Raw genomic sequence first — 16,255 nt, forward strand, 5'->3', positions numbered from 1 at the left:
CCTTCACCAGTAGTTTCAACCATATCAATGATTTGTTTTAGCCCACAGAGCAAACCAAATGGAGATGCATTTGCATTTAAACCTCAGCTGAGTCACAATGTGTCCCAAACCACCTCGGAAATTGATTTGGCTGATTTGATCACAACCGGTCCTCATTGCATCTCAAGTGCCCTATCCAATTGCAACCTATCACAAAAAATGATTTAAAACCAGGTGTAAAAGGGGTCCAAGTCTTCTTTCTTACCAGCTCTCCTGGCTTCTACTAGCCTCCATCATCACTCACCCCCTTGTGCTACTGTGTAGGAAGTAAAGGCTGTCCAGGCTATCTCTCCTGTTTATATGATTACATTGATATGTTTTTAAGGTCAAAAAGTTGAAAGAACATAACAGTAGGTATTACCCAGTCTGGTGACTAACTAATTTTCACAATGAGTACAATTACTAAAATGATCAGTCTGTGGTTGCCAGTGTTGCCACTGTTTATCCCCCAGGAGAACTCCTTCTGCCTTGGTGACGCAAATGGCACGTACTAACCCCCCCCCCCCCCCGTGTGTCCTGACCCCCGCCTCTGCCCTCTCCACCTCCCTTGGGGTGGCAGCGCCTGTTGGCTGCAGCCTGCCCCACCCGGGCTTGGTTGCGCGGCTCCGCTGCGACGCCTCACTCTCACTTGCCTCCATTGGGTCAACGGACTGCTCAAGTTTAGCGTACATACACAACAAATGCATGTGTGCTGTTGTTAAATTCAGAAATGTACCATTATTAATTTCAATCTGTAATAAGTGTGACCGCTTGTGATAGATGTATCAGGCTTTGAGTTGTGTAATGGCATTTCGCTTTGGGCTCGATCCCTTGGTGACTATTATGGATGATGCCAGTCACCCTCTGTGACAAGCAAATGCAGAGGGTGACTGGCATCATCCATAATAGCCAGTAGTTTTTTGAGTGTATCAATTTGCAGAGAAGCTTGTTCAGTGGCAGAGAACTAAGAACCAAGACAAACAGAACAAAAACCTCCTTTGTCCCTCAGGCCAACAAAACAAACTGTACAACTCTGCACTGGGGGAGGGGGGGGTAGCAGGAGGAGGAGAGAAGATGAGGAGGGTGTCTTTTGCTCACAATTCTGAAGTTACTGAGCAAAAAGAGTAGTACTTCCTCATAGCTCCGCCGCTATGGCCAAAAAAAGTAATTTGATAATTTAATATGTTTTTGAGGCCTTTCTTTAGCAACTGCCTCATATCAGCAGGCAAACAACTACAGTACTATCCTAAAATGTTGTTAAAAACCCTTTTTTAGAAAATGCCATTACCCACAAGTAACGCATTTGAAGCACTTGTCTATATATACAATGGGGCTGATTCTAAGGATGCTCTGAGTAGTATTACTTGCTTTTGTTGAAATACCAGCTCTTGACTTACCCTTGCACCTGGTAATCCAGCAGGACCAGGAAGACCCTCAGGTCCAGGGTCACCTTTTTCACCCTGCACAGTACAGACAAGTAATATAATTTCCAAGGAGAGCTTTTGAATTGTACTTGAAAAAAGTTACAATAGCTACAGTACTGTCTTATGTAGTGCTGTAGTAAGAACCTTTGCAGTATGCTACCCTTACAACAGGTCGTAAAATCTGTTTTTGTGATTGGCTGGTGGATTATCAGATAGCACTTGACGACATACCTTGACACCTGGTATTAATATACATTTCTGGTACCCACATTGAAATTAGATTTTTGAGCCAATCTCACTCTTTCCTGCTCAACCAAGTATTGTGTTCTTCTGTTTATATCTGTTTATATAACCTGTTCTTCTTTAAATAAATGTCTACAGAGAAAATTTTGGTACATCCTCCTCTCGCTTGCATGACCGTAAATCGGGAAAACAGAAAAACAAAAAGGTGCAAGCCACTTGTGAAGTTGTGCTGCTGTATTGACTTATACTTGCTTTCGAATTACAGGAAGAATCTATGTTTGACAACTGGAACAGATGAAAACAGAAGAGAACACACTGCTATGCAGCCGTCACATTCATATGGCTTACCTTGACTGATAGCCCTGGAGAACCTGTTGTTCCATCTTGACCCTATACAAGACAGGACAGAGAACTTCTTTCTATCAAACAGTAACCAGGAACAGTGAGATGTGTGTATGCAAAGCTGTAGTTCTCACAGAGGTATACATATATACATACGTGCATACTCTACCATGAGCTGATGAAAACAGAATACTAACTAATTTCTGGAGAAATGAATCATTCATTTTCATTTACAGAAGTACTACCTTAGGACCTTGAGGGCCAGGTAAACCAGGGGGACCCTAGAAGAAACACAAACACAAAATCTAATGAATCTATTTATATTGTACAGTAATTAATAAAAATACACTACAAACACAATGCTTCTGATATAAAACCTAATAATTAATGATAATTTTCACAATTCAAATAGGTTAGGGTCAGCAGATTTTTTTTTGTTCAATGACGACTGAAAAACTCAGAATCACACTTTTGTTGACTATGCCAGGATTAGGAATCATACTCTACATAACTCTTTACTCCAGCTGACACCATCTGAATGCAATAAACTCTAATGAGAGCCCCTGCAAGAAAGAGAGTTCATAGAGTAAACAAGGATTGAGGTGAGAGAACTTAGCTGAAAAAAGCAGAAAAAAGAAAAAAATATTTGTTGGGGGGGAAAGATTTGGGGTTATGGAAGTAAACAGTCTCAGGAGTTAGAAGTGAGTGAATCAAATACCTTATACAGATTTCTGTACCAACTTGCCACCTCGCAGAACTTGTTGCAAACAGGTGCAGATTAGGACTGAAAATGCTGTAACCAAATCGTCTAGTGTATGTCCAGCTAACATAAACACTCACACTGACCTGTTGGCCTCTGACTCCTGCTCCAGTGAGCATGTCGGTCTTTCCAGACCCCTCCATATCCTGAAAACAACAGTCTGAAGTTGAATGTCACCCTAAAATCTTGGTGACATGATAAGAGGGATGTAGGAGAAATGGGGTCACCTCTAGAAAGAATTTGGTTCCTTGAGATCCAGGGGGCCCAGGGGGTCCTGGTGGACCTGCTGGGCCTCTTTTCCCTGGTGGACCGCTAGGCCCTTGAGGCCCTGGAGGACCTGCTATGCCACATTCACCCTGAAAGGATTAAGAGAAATGTAAAAGCCTAATTGCCAGCCTATTTCGTATTTGATTTTTCATGTTTCTAAACTGTGAATCAATCAGAAATTGAGATACCATGTTGCTACCATATCTGTTAATTAGGATAAATTACCTTTGGTCCAGGGGACCCAGGTAACCCTTGATCACCCTAGATAATAAGGGAAAACAAGAAGATTTTAAAAAATGAAGTAAAGAGTACCTCCTGAATTTTAAGGAAACTGAAACAAAATCTAATCACTGCAAGACATGACTGAACACCTCAAATGACATCAATGACTCAAAAACTCAGAGGTCACATGTAACCTAATTGACTCTGTAAGGGGTCACACACTTTTTGTGATTCTTGTGAAGTGAGGATACATGCATCACATCAGCTTAACTCTAATATCAAATCCCAACCACCCCCAGTTTTTCAATCCATGTTTTCTACACCCCCCCCCCGTTAGCATAAAACCTATACGCCTTTGTTAACTGGTAACTAATGTTTACCAAAGCATGACTAATGATTAACTAAACCTTGAATAAAGATTTTTACGATGCCCTTGTTGTTAAGTCCTCCCAGAAAATTTAACTACATGGTAATGTGGCATCTGCGATGGACTGGCGACCTGTCCAGGGTGTACCCCACCTCTCGTCCGTTGACGCTGGGATAGGCTCCAGGCCCCCCGCGACCCTTAATGTGTAGGAATAAGCGGAAGATGACGACGGATGGCAATGTGGCATGGCGGCACAGTGGTGCAGTGGTTAGCACTGTCACCTCAGCGCAAGAAGGTTCCGGGTTCGAGTCCCGGCTCGGGCACGGGATCTTTCGATGTGGAGTCTGCATGTTCTCTCCGTGCCTGCGTGGGTTCTCTCCGGGTACTTCGGCTTCTTCCCACCATCCAAAAACATGCAATTGAGGACTAGGCTAATTGGATACTCTAAATTGACTGTAGGTATGAATATGAGTGTGAGTGGTTGCTTGTCTATATATGTTGGCCCTGCGATGGACTAGCGACCTGTCCAGGGTGTACCCTGCCTCTTGCCCATAGCCGCTGGGATAGGCTCCAGCCCCCCCCCCCCCCCCCGCGACCCTTAACAGGAATAAGTGGAAGAAAACGGATGGATGGTAATGTGGCACATTGCATTGGGGTAGAAACTGGACCATGTCCAGTTCAAATGAGTATACCTTTTCTCCTACAGCTCCTGGGGGTCCTGGAGCCCCATCTTGCCCTGCTGGACCCTTAAAAAGATGGACACAAAAGCTGTGATGGACTCATTAATCACGAGTCACAAGACACTAAATGTGCAAGTGCTAAGCTGTTAGGGGACCCCATAACCATTCCAATAAGGGGCCAAATTCTAATGTGACAATTGGTTAAAAGAGTAAACTGCCCTGTCAATGTGATGAGATGTACACCATCATTGTTAGTGTCAGTTTAATGCTTCATGCAAACACTTCAGTATTAACAGTACTGAATGATACAGGAATTAGATGACAGGCCTAAGTCTTAGTCTGTAACACTAGCTTAAATTTTTATATCACAATTTCTATCTACCACACTAAATTTGGCTGCACTTCTCTTTTTGCAGGGTGTTTATTGATTTTATGCTGGAATGTAGCATAAGGCACTGAATGTTTTGCCCATCACTTCTCATTACTTAAAGCTATAGTGCGGAACATCACATCATAGGCTATGATGTAGGCTATCCATCTTTACTCCTCCAGCAACAACTCCCACTCAGTTTGATCCATTTGTTCTAACAATACTTGGAAGGTTATAAGAACCACATGATTTAATCATTTAGCCAAACTTGTTAGTGTAGGGGTAAACTGGAGTAGGCCACAGCCGATAAACTACTTCTCTGTTGAACACACTCATTTCACTGTTGAATTTGATCCATTTTGTCCCAAAACTTTTGGAAAATCTGTAAGTGCAACACCATGATTGTTCAATTTGTTAATCCATATTCAAGTTCTTAGAAGGCTAACCTGAAGTAGCCAACTTTGCTGATAGAGCATGAACAGTCTACATCTTTCAACCTTAAACACATACACAATCTAGTGTGAGATGCACCAATGTACTTGATGAGCATTGTGTGAACTCTAGACCAGAGCTTGAACATGAGAGATGCTCATTTATATAAAAATATAATGTATTCAAGCTTTACTAGGAAAGTTTGGAAGCCATTATTGAAAGTTCAGTGTATTCCTTTCAAGAAGCAGCAACATACAGCATTGTGTAGCAGAGTTTTTTTTATAAAACTTTGCCTTCCAAGGCAGCCTGAATAATTGGCTGTAGAAACGCAGACCATTAAATTTCTGGTGAGTGAAAATTAAATACTGAAAAATATTATGTCAGGTGTGTCAACTAGTTGACCGACTAGCAGAGCACATTTCCTCTGAAAGTACTGTTACCTTAACAGGAAACTTGACATTCACAAATCTTTGAAAATGCAATTTTCATGATTCAAAAGTTTCATGGTATATTAACACAAATAGCAAGGGGTTTAACACAGCATTACTCACAATAATACAGTGTGAACAAAATCAGAGCGTGAATCGATCAATATGCCTTGGGACTGTGTGTTGGGAGAGACCATTGCATGCAATTAGTATACAGTGGTCCCTTGTGCGGGAGTTACGTTCTACAAATAACTCGCAACAGGCGAAATCTGTGAAGTAGTCAGCTTTATTTTTTACAATTATTATAGCCGCGTAACTTCTACCTTCCTTTAGCATGTCCAGAAGTCCAACTTTTTGTGTGATGGTTAGCATCTTCCTTTGCCTTTTGGGTGCTAACGCAGGTGCCTTTGACAGTGCAGAACGTTTCGTCGACATTGTGGGGTTTGTTGGAGAAAACTTGCAAACATACAGTACAGCTCTTCAGAGTCACACTGCTAGCGGTCAAAGATTTATGTAAATTTGGCTGAACGCATTCTGTACTGTACAGGAGACACGGCACGGAGGACATTGATTGACATTGGTCTACAGCCAATCAGGACGCAGAACACAATGCGCTGTAAAAAAAATAAAAATAAAATAAAGGGCATGCAAAATTGTGCTAAAACAAAAATCCACAAAACTGCGAGGCCGCGAAAGGTGATCCGTGTTAGCAAGGGACCACTGTACTGGAAAAAAAAGACCCCAACAAAATCACCGCTCATTGATCAATTGGAATAGATGCAAAACGGCATTTCAAGCTGAGGTGTCATGCCTACTGTATTCCGTAAGGTTGTTCTCCAGTTCTGTCACTTAAAACGACACTTTATCCAAAAGTCTATTTTTCCTGTCGAGTATTCATAACTCGGTGTCTTGAGCTCACTGTTATTTTTCCCTCCTGCATGACTTCTTTGAGGACTCCATGATGCAGATACAGCAGGGCCAGTTACAGTAAAACGCTCAAAAACATCTGTTTACAAACTCTCATACACATCGTCAGATTTAATCCACATCTTCTTTAACCAGCCATATACCCAGTGGGATGATCCAAAAAACACTTTCATTTCAGTTAAAAAGAAAACAAAATATCATTTTGGTTTAGTGATAATTAGCAGGAATGCAAAGTGTGAGTGAACTGAACCAACTTGTCTGCTTATTCACAGTAGTGCCGAGAGAAAGCATCGAAGTTTGTTAATTTGTCATTTATCTCAAATCAAAGTGTTTGTGGATTACAGAGCATATGGCTGGATAAAGAAGACAGGGACTATTCCAGACAAGCATTTGAGAGAGTTTATCATTGATTTTTGGCAGCTTTTTGCTATTATTTTTTTTCTGTTTGTTCAAGCTGGTGGTTGGTTCGTTCAGCATTGGAAAAGAGACTCTCTTTTGTGACTGGAGTCACAGAGAAGTAATGTAAGAGTGATGAAATGTCTTTGTAAGAGCAAGGCACCTATCTGTGGGCTACATAAATTTTTTTGAATAAAGTATTGCTTTAATAACAGATTGGCAATTTCCTGGGCTGGTAGTGAAAGAACCAAAACTTTTTGAAGAAAATTTGAAGCATATAATATGAAAACAGTAACATTGGCTGTTAGCTAGATCATCACAATGTAATAAAAGTTCACAGGCTGAAACATGCTTGCAGAATGTAGTCATTTGGGGATCACTGGGGCAGTGAGCTGAAATTGCACTTTCGCAGGAGTGCTGGTGTTTGGTTTGCATTGAGAAAGAAGTATATATTTCATAAATATCAACCATCTCAAATCAACATGTAAGTACTCATGCACTAGATGAGTGATGCGGACGCAGTGCCCAGGCCTTTGACAGTAATACTGCTTTATTATTTGCAGGTTCATTAAGTGAACCAAGATAGTATACCTTGCTTGACACCCAAGCAGACCCTAATTCAAGACCAGACCCAGAGCCAAAACTGGAGTCAAACCTGAACCCTGAACTGAGACCCAAGCCAAGGCCAGAGTACAGCGCTGAGCTCAAACCTGAATCATCAGGCCCAAAGCCACCAAACCAATCCTCACACTCCTGGAACAGAGTGAAGAGGAGGAAAAGATGAAGGGTGATAAATACAGTGGCGGGTGACAGAAAAAGATGAATAGTTAAAAAAACAGGTTTGTCTCTGGCAACACACAAATATTGATCATGATGGGAGAGAAGATACAAAAATATCAGATGAAATCATAGACTAAAAGGAAGAAGTGACAGACAACACTCAGTGATGAAATGATCCTAAACGCTAACACATAAATAGTTTTAGTGGCAACATAATTTTTTTAATTACTTTGAACCTTAGATTTATATTCAATTAGGAACTGCTTTGTTTTACTCACTCTATACTGTAAAATTCCCCACTTTGATGTCCAACTTTAATGATCTGCATTTCACTATAACTCTTGGCTTGTGTAACTTTTCTCCTTAAGCTTGTTTCTCAGACAAAATTACACAATTTAATAGACTTTGTGATAATTCTTGAACAAATCCTGCAAATACTATATTCCATTTGTGAAAATATACAATTGTTGCTTAAAATTGTGATATTTGTAACAGTATCATTTAATCCTTGATCTTGACGGCATTAATTGTGATGTATCATTCAAAACTTTGTTGTTAATTTGTCTTGGCATAATTTGTTTTAGTGTGTGTAAGTCAAAAGTGTGCAGGTACTTGAAAAAGGTGAAAAAATGAAAAAAGTTTTTAACCCATTTAGACTTTATTAGCCATTTAATTTGTTCTAATTTCAGGACTTTTTAAAAACAATTTATTTAACAGTAGGACAAAGGCAAGCCATTTTACATTGAAGCCATTGGTCTTGTTTTTTGTATTAATTTTTGTTTTATCTTTCTAACTGACATAGAGGCATCGAAATAAAGGTTTAAAGGGCTGTTTAAAATTCCCCTCAGTTTTTTTTGGAGGCACATCTCTAGGTGTTTTTGGTCTAAATGGGTTTATCTCAGCCCAGTAGGACTAAAAACACCTTTGTATTATGACAATGTTTTTCTTTCCATTAATCTACTGTAAGGCACAAGCACACAAAATAATGAAATTATTGAAATATATATAACAATAAAGCCAGAATTGAAAAAATTATATCTACTCTGCATGGTGGTGCAGTAGTTAGCATGGTCTCCCTGTGCCTGTGTGGGTTCTTTCTGGGTACTCCGGCTTCCTCCCACAGTCCAAAGACATGCAAGAGGTGACTAGGCTAATTGGATACACTACATTAACTGAAGGCATGGCTGTGAGTGTGAATGGTTGTCTGTCTGTATGTGTTGGCCCTGCGATGGACTGGCGACCCGTCCAGGGTGTACCCTGCCTCTCGCCCGAAGGCTGCTGGGATAGGCTCCAGCCCCCCTGCGACCCTTAACAGGATAAACAGTAGAAAATGAATGGATGGATGGATAGCCCTAGCCCTGTGTTTATCTCTCCTTTCTACCCCTTCATCTCGCTCTCCTCCCCTGCCCCCCCCACCCCTCTCTCCTCTCCAACCCCAGCCCCCCCCCCCCCCCCCCCCGTCAACCCCAACTGGTCAAGGTGGATGGCCACCCATTCTGAGCCTGGTTCCACCTTCGGTTTCTTCCTGTTAAAAGGGAATTTTGTCTCATCACGGTCACCAAGTGCTTGCTCATTTGAGAATGTTGAGTCTCTTTCATCTATGTTAAAGAGTATGGTTCAAGACCTGCTCTTTGTGTAAAGTGCCTTGAGATGGATTTGTTGTGATTTGGCTCTATATCAATAAAGACTGAGTGATGGATGTCTACTTTGTAGGTTTTAACAAGTGCCGGGACTGGACAGCGCAAGGTGTGTGTTTTGGGGGGTGTCTGTGTGAGTGTGTGTGTATAATAATAATAATTTTGATTTATATATCGCCTTTCATGACACCCAAGGACGCTTAACCATAACACAGAAAACAACAAAACAACAAATTTAACAGGCGAAGGCCTGGGAGAACAAGTGCCTCTTCAAAAAAGATTTAAAGGATTCCAGGGTTTGGGCCTGGTGGACATGTATTGGGAGCAAGTTCCACAGAGTGGGAGCTGCCAAACTTAAGGCCCTGCTCCAAAAGGCGGGCCTGCTTGTGTGGGGGACAGTGAGGAGTTTGCAGACCGCAGGTTCTGTGAGGGATGGTGAACATGAAGGAGGTCGGTTAGATACTGAGGGGCCAGTGCATGCAGAGATTTGTAGGTAAGGATGAGGGGTTTGAAAGTAATCTGGTATTTTGGGGTAGGGCTGGGGGGCACTGATTTGATTATTCTGGGAGGTCACCACTCAAAAAGGTTTAAAGCTTCTGCTGTAATAACAGTTGAGATTTAGCTAAGACCAATAGTCAAATGACAAAACTTCAACAAATATTTAGCTGATGGCAGACAAAAAGGTGTCAAAAACCTGGAAATCATCCTACTTCACAATGATTTCAGGTTTTTGATCACAGTGGTTATAAAAATGTTCAAATGTTATTTCATAAACACGTGTGTGATATAATAATCATGTGCCACTATTGGCAACACATTTGGGCATATGGAGTAAATTTATGTTTTTCAACTGGATAACTTACTGAAATTCCAGGTTCTCCCAGGAGACCTTCTTTGCCAGGGATACCAGATGGGCCAGCATACCCATGTGAGAGCCCCTCAGCCTTGTCTGATGATGACAGGCTGGGTCCTGGGGGGCCAGGGGGCCCTGGAGGGCCTGGTGGGCCAGGAGGTCCCTGGTGCAAAGATATTATTTATATTGTATAGTCTGTCAGTTAACAAGTATGAGACTTGTGCTTATCCCAGAGGTCTGCCTTTTACCTGGATGAGTTCACTCTCACTATCCAGGTCTTCAAACCCAGAGCCCAAGGCATCTGGTCCATACTGAAAGACAGAGGGCAAGTGCGCGTGCGCGCACACACACACACACACACACACACACACACACACACACTTGTGGTTCCTGAACATATTGTCCTGATAAGGATTTGTACTTATTGATGTTTTAAACACAACAGATATATCCAGGACAACAAATACAAAAAGAACTACTCAGCCCTTACAGGTACACTGTGTGACCTGGGGGGTCCACGTGGCCCAGGAAGGCCAGGGGGGCCAGGTAAACCAACACCTGGATCTCCCTGTAGGGAGGGATCAAAGGAGTAAATGGATAAGTAAAAAATACCATGGGGAACCCAGATGTAAACTTTACTTTGAATGGGAATATAATATTTGTTGTTGAAATCATTTCAATGTAGCTACATTTTTAGTACCTTCTCTCCTTTGATTCCAGCCCCTCCATCCAAACCTGGATATCCCTGAGATCCTTGTTGACCCTGGAGGTAAAATCACATTATAATTCCGACATGTAAAATGTTAATAAAGGCAGAAGGAGGAAGGAGAGGAACTGAAAAAATTAATAACTTACTGCATTGCCTTTATCACCCTTTGTCCCCTGTACAAATCATCAAAATGACAGTAAAACAAAAAAGATAAGTGTGATAATCTTTAAGATTTGCTAAAACTTCTTTCCAAACATGCTTATTTCAAAAAAAGTTCATAAAATAAAACACTCTTTGATATACACACACCTGCTGTCCATCTTTCCCTGGTGGTCCTGGGTATCCAGGGGTCCCTGGTGGTCCTTGTGGTCCTCTGAGTCCAGGCTGAGCTTGCCACGGTGGATGAGTGGGGCCAAGGGGGCCAGGTGGGCCCCTGGGTCCAGGATCCCCTGGTTCTCCTTTTAACCTATACTTAAGATAACCCTGGAAATAAATACATCTCAGATCATTCATGCCTATAGATGATGGGACAAAGATGGAAAAAATGTTTGCTGTACAGAGTAAAATATGTTCAATCCCTCAGGAAGTAAAGTATGGTGATGAAGTCCACCTCAACTTACATCTCCAGATCTCTTGCCTGGCTCCGCTGTCCCTATAAATAACAAACAATGTCATCAGCAGGTTTGACCACATAGGTCCATCTGATTAAAATGCATCAACCTGTCATTTTGCAAACATCTTGTATGTCTAGGTATAAGCGGTTTCCTTTTTCGTGAGAAAAAATATCTCCTTTTGATCCCAAATTACTAATTATTTTTAGATAAATTGATCAGGCATTGGAGTGACAGTGTCCATGTCAACCCCCTGGATGGAAAAAGGGGTCACAGGAGACTTGGTGCTCCTTAGGTCCACCACCAGTTCCTTTGAGTTTGCCACACTGAGCTGCAGATGGTTCAGCTCACACCATGAGACAAAGCAATGGTTACAGGCTGCTATGCACCTTGGCACATGCGCACTACTAATCTCTGAGCTGGACCCGCTGCAGGCCCCTGGCATCGGGTTGGATGATGCCATCATCTACCAGCAGCATTGGGCCCTATCTCACCTGGAGTCCCTTGGGAGCACTGTGAGGGTCATGTTTTTTGCCTTCTCCAGTGCTTTCAACACCATCCAGCCATCACTGCAGTGGGGGAGGATGGAGGAGACCAACATGTGGCTCCTTGGACAGCTGACTACCTATCTGACAGACCACAGTATGCGAGTGAGCTGTGTGTCACATGTAGTAACCTGCAGCATGGGAGCAGCATGGGGGCACCCAAGGTGCACTCTCCATTCCTGTTCACCCTCTGCCCTGCAGACTTCAACTATAACTCTGACCTCTGTCACCTGCAGAAGTTCTCTGATGACTCAGCCATCATTGGCTGCGTATCAGAGGGGGACGAGCAGGAGTACAGAGGGAAGCAACTTCTCCCTCCACTTGTCCTTGCTGTCTCCTGTGTGGAGATGTCCCTGAGATGTACTCTGTCTCCAGGCTTCTAGGTAGGTAGTTATTTCCTGTCCTGTCGTGTAGCTGTTGCTGTTCCACTTTCTGTCTCTCCTTTGACTTCCTGACCTTGTGTGCACTCTGGGGCGTCATCGAGTTGTCACTAAAACATACGTTGGAGTAAATGCGCCGACCCATCAGCATTTGGGCTGATGACAGGCTGTTCGGCAAGGGTGCACTCCAGTAGATCAATAAGCTCTTTTGAAAGTCATCTCTGTCCTCAGCCTTCTTCATCAGACCTTTGACTGTCTTTACAGAGCTTTCAGCCAAGCCATTAGCTCTTGGGTAGGTGGGACTTGAGGTAGAGTGTTGGAATCCCCACTCATTGGCAAAGGAAGCAAACACAGCTAGAAAAGTGCAGGTCATTGTAAACAATTCACATGGGATGCTGTGTCTCACAAACACCTCCGTCACCTCAGAGGGGGATGGCGCCAACTTGCCCACACTGTTTTCAGTGGGAACAGGAGGCTGCTGTCATAAACTGGGGAGATAATTGGATGGTGGAAGGAATACTTTGAGGAACTTCACAATCTCACCAACATGGATTCCATGGAGGAAACAGAGTTGGGGGAGGTCTTGGGGGGGGGGGGGGGGGTATCGCCCAATCTCCAGGGCAGAAGTCACAGAGGCAGTGAAACAACTTTGCGGTGACAGAGCTCCAGGGACGGATGAGATCCACCCTGGGTATCCCAAGGCTCTGGATGTTATAGATCTGTCTTGATGACACGTCTCTGCAACATTGTGTGGACATCGGGGGCAGTTCCTCTGGAGTGGCAGAAGGGGGTGGTGGCCCCCATCTTTAAGAAAGGGGACCAGAGGGTCTGTTCCAACAATCGGGGATCATACTTCACAGCCTCCCCTGAAAGGTCTACACCACGGTACTGGAGAGGAGGGTGATAGTCAAACCTCAGAACGAGGAGAAGCAATTTGGTTCTCATCCAAGCCATGGAACCGTGGATCAGCACTTTACCCTCGCGAGGGTGCTGGAAGTTTGCCCAACCAGTCCACATGAGTTTTGTGGATTTGGAGAAGGCTTATGACCGTGTTCCCAGGAGCACACTACAAGGGGGGTACTCCAGGAGTATGGGGTGGATGGCCCCTTACAAAGGGCCATTCTCTCTCCTGGAGGAGTGAGAGTCTGGTTTACGTTGCCGGCAGTAAATCAGAATTGTTCCAAGTGAGGGTTGGACTCTGCCAAGGCTACACTTTATGGTTCTGTTCATAATTTCTATGGACAAGGTTTGGGTGATACATTGTTTGTTCGTGGCTTAGCTACAGGGATAAGATGTAACAGTTTAATCAAACTACAGAATGGGTTTCCAAATCAAAATCAGGTGATGACATTGAAGAGATAATGCCATTCAACCCTATCAAAGACCTTTTCATCATCAAGTTTTAAAAGAGCTGTATCCCTTTCTTCCTTTCAGTTGCAGATAATGTTAGGAAGACACCTTACATCAGGGGTCACAGACTCACAGCCCGCGGGCCAATTGCGGCCCGTGAAACGATAGTTTGTGGCCCTCATCTTAATATGAAAGTTTCATGTTCATGCGGCCTGCGAGTTTGATATGTATGGCACTTCAGTGTTGTGTGCAGAGCTGAACGAACCTATCAATCATGATGGGTTATATGGCTCTCGGTTACGGGACATCGGCCGGGCTTGAGGCAAGCAGAAAAACATAATTCAATTGGTGAAAGTTACAACAGCTTTGCCATGGGGTGTTTTCTACCATGCCTGGCTGGCTGCCAACCCTAACCCAACCCTAACCCCCCCAAAAATTTGTTTTTTAAATTGCTGCCCAGCGGGACATTTTATATATATATATATATATATATATATATATATATATATATATATATATATATATATATATATATATATATTATACATATATATATATATATATATATATATATATATATATTATACATATATATATATATATATATATATTATACATATATATATATATATATTATACATATATATATATATATATATATATATATATATATATATATATTATACATATATATATTATACATATATATTATACATATATATATATATATTATACATATATATATTATACATATATATATATTATACATATATATATTATACATATATATATATATATTATACATATATATATATTATACATATATATATTATACATATATATATATTATATATATTATACATAAATATATTATACATATATATATATACATATATATATATATTATACATATACATATATACACATATATATTATATATACATATATTATACATATACATATATACACATATATACATATATACATATATAATATATAATATATACATATTATATATGTATATATATTATATAATATATATGTATATATATTATATATGTATATATATGTGTGTATTGATATAATATATAAACATATAATATATATATAATATATATACACATATATACACACATACATATATACATATATCCACACATATATATGTATATATGTATATATATATAATATGTATATATAATATATATATATATATATGTATATATGTGTGTGTATATATAATATATATAATATATATACATATATATACATATATACACACACATATATATACATATATATACACATATATATACACATATACATATATATACATATATATACACACATATATATATATATATATACACATATATACACACATATATATATACACATATATACACATATATATACACATATATACACATATATACACACAGATATATATATATACACATATATACATACATATATATACACACATATACATATATATACACATATATATATATATATATATATATATACATATATATATATACTCATATATATGTATATATATGTGTATATATACATGTGTGTGTATATAGATCGATCTCTCTCTCTCTCTCTCTCTCTCTCTCTCTGATAGAGAGAGATAGATAGATAGATAGATAGATAGATAGATAGATAGATAGATAGAGATATATATAGAGAGGAAATTGAGTCAGAATATGGCGATGTGCTCTACCTCACTGATGTTTGTTGGCTCAGCAGAGGAAACGTACTGAAGAGATTTTTTGAGTTGGATGGAGTGGCTTTTCCTGCGCTAAGTGATCCAAAATGGCTCATGGACTTAGCTTTTCTTGTTGATATCACCCATGAGCTTAATATACTGAACAAGAAGTTACAATTCCAGGGGCAACTTTTCAGTGCTGCTTATGACAATGTGAGAGCATTCTTCACAAAACTTATGTTATGGAAAGCTCAGCTCTCCCAGACAAACCTTTGCCATTTCCCAGCATGCATGGCACTCGTGGATGCAGGCACACCATTCAGTGGTGAGAAGCATGTTGATGCCATTGTAAAGCTACAGGAGGAATTTGATCATAGATTTGCAGACTTCAAGATGCACAGAGCCACATTTCAAATTTTTGCGGACCCCTTCTCCTTTGATGTGCAAGATGCCCCTCCTGTGCTTCAAATGGAGCTCACTGACCTGCAGTGCAACTCTGAACTCAAATCGAAGTTCAGGGAGGTGAGTGGAAAAGCAGACATGCTTGGGCAATTTTTAAGAGAATTGGCCCTTCAACTACCCTGAGCTCTCCCGGATGTTCAAGTGAATCATGTGCCTTTTTGGGAGCACATACTTGTGCGAAAAGCTCTTCTCCACCTTGAACTTCAATAAGTCTAAGTACAGGTCCAGAATTACCGATGATCATCTTCAAGTCATACTGAGGGTTTCAACTGCTTCCCCCCTCAAGCCAAATGTGGCTCGGCTATGTGAGAGGAAGCGCTACGAGGTCTCTAGCA

General features: G+C 40.8%; 1 protein-coding gene across 2 annotated transcripts in view; it reads right to left on the bottom strand.

Annotated features, from left to right (window-relative positions):
• col15a1b (collagen, type XV, alpha 1b) overlaps positions 1–16,255 on the bottom strand; it is a 130,962-nt gene that overhangs the window by 56,650 nt on the left and 58,057 nt on the right. For both annotated transcript variants that reach the window (XM_086205148.1, XM_086205149.1), the window contains 14 exons: positions 11,476–11,507; positions 11,165–11,338; positions 11,002–11,028; positions 10,847–10,909; positions 10,637–10,714; positions 10,395–10,457; positions 10,157–10,309; positions 4,336–4,389; positions 3,280–3,315; positions 3,015–3,143; positions 2,874–2,933; positions 2,273–2,308; positions 2,034–2,075; positions 1,416–1,478 (listed from right to left, as the gene is read on the bottom strand). In XM_086205148.1, coding sequence (XP_086061274.1) covers positions 1,416–1,478; positions 2,034–2,075; positions 2,273–2,308; positions 2,874–2,933; positions 3,015–3,143; positions 3,280–3,315; positions 4,336–4,389; positions 10,157–10,309; positions 10,395–10,457; positions 10,637–10,714; positions 10,847–10,909; positions 11,002–11,028; positions 11,165–11,338; positions 11,476–11,507 — 1,010 coding nt within the window. The remainder of the gene's footprint in view (positions 1–1,415; positions 1,479–2,033; positions 2,076–2,272; positions 2,309–2,873; positions 2,934–3,014; positions 3,144–3,279; positions 3,316–4,335; positions 4,390–10,156; positions 10,310–10,394; positions 10,458–10,636; positions 10,715–10,846; positions 10,910–11,001; positions 11,029–11,164; positions 11,339–11,475; positions 11,508–16,255) is intronic.

The sequence above is a fragment of the Aulostomus chinensis genome, chromosome 5, assembly GCF_037954235.1.
Source record: "Aulostomus chinensis isolate RoL2024-O1b breed Wild chromosome 5, RoL_Achi_v1.0, whole genome shotgun sequence".
NCBI classification, from domain to species: domain Eukaryota; kingdom Metazoa; phylum Chordata; class Actinopteri; order Syngnathiformes; family Aulostomidae; genus Aulostomus; species Aulostomus chinensis.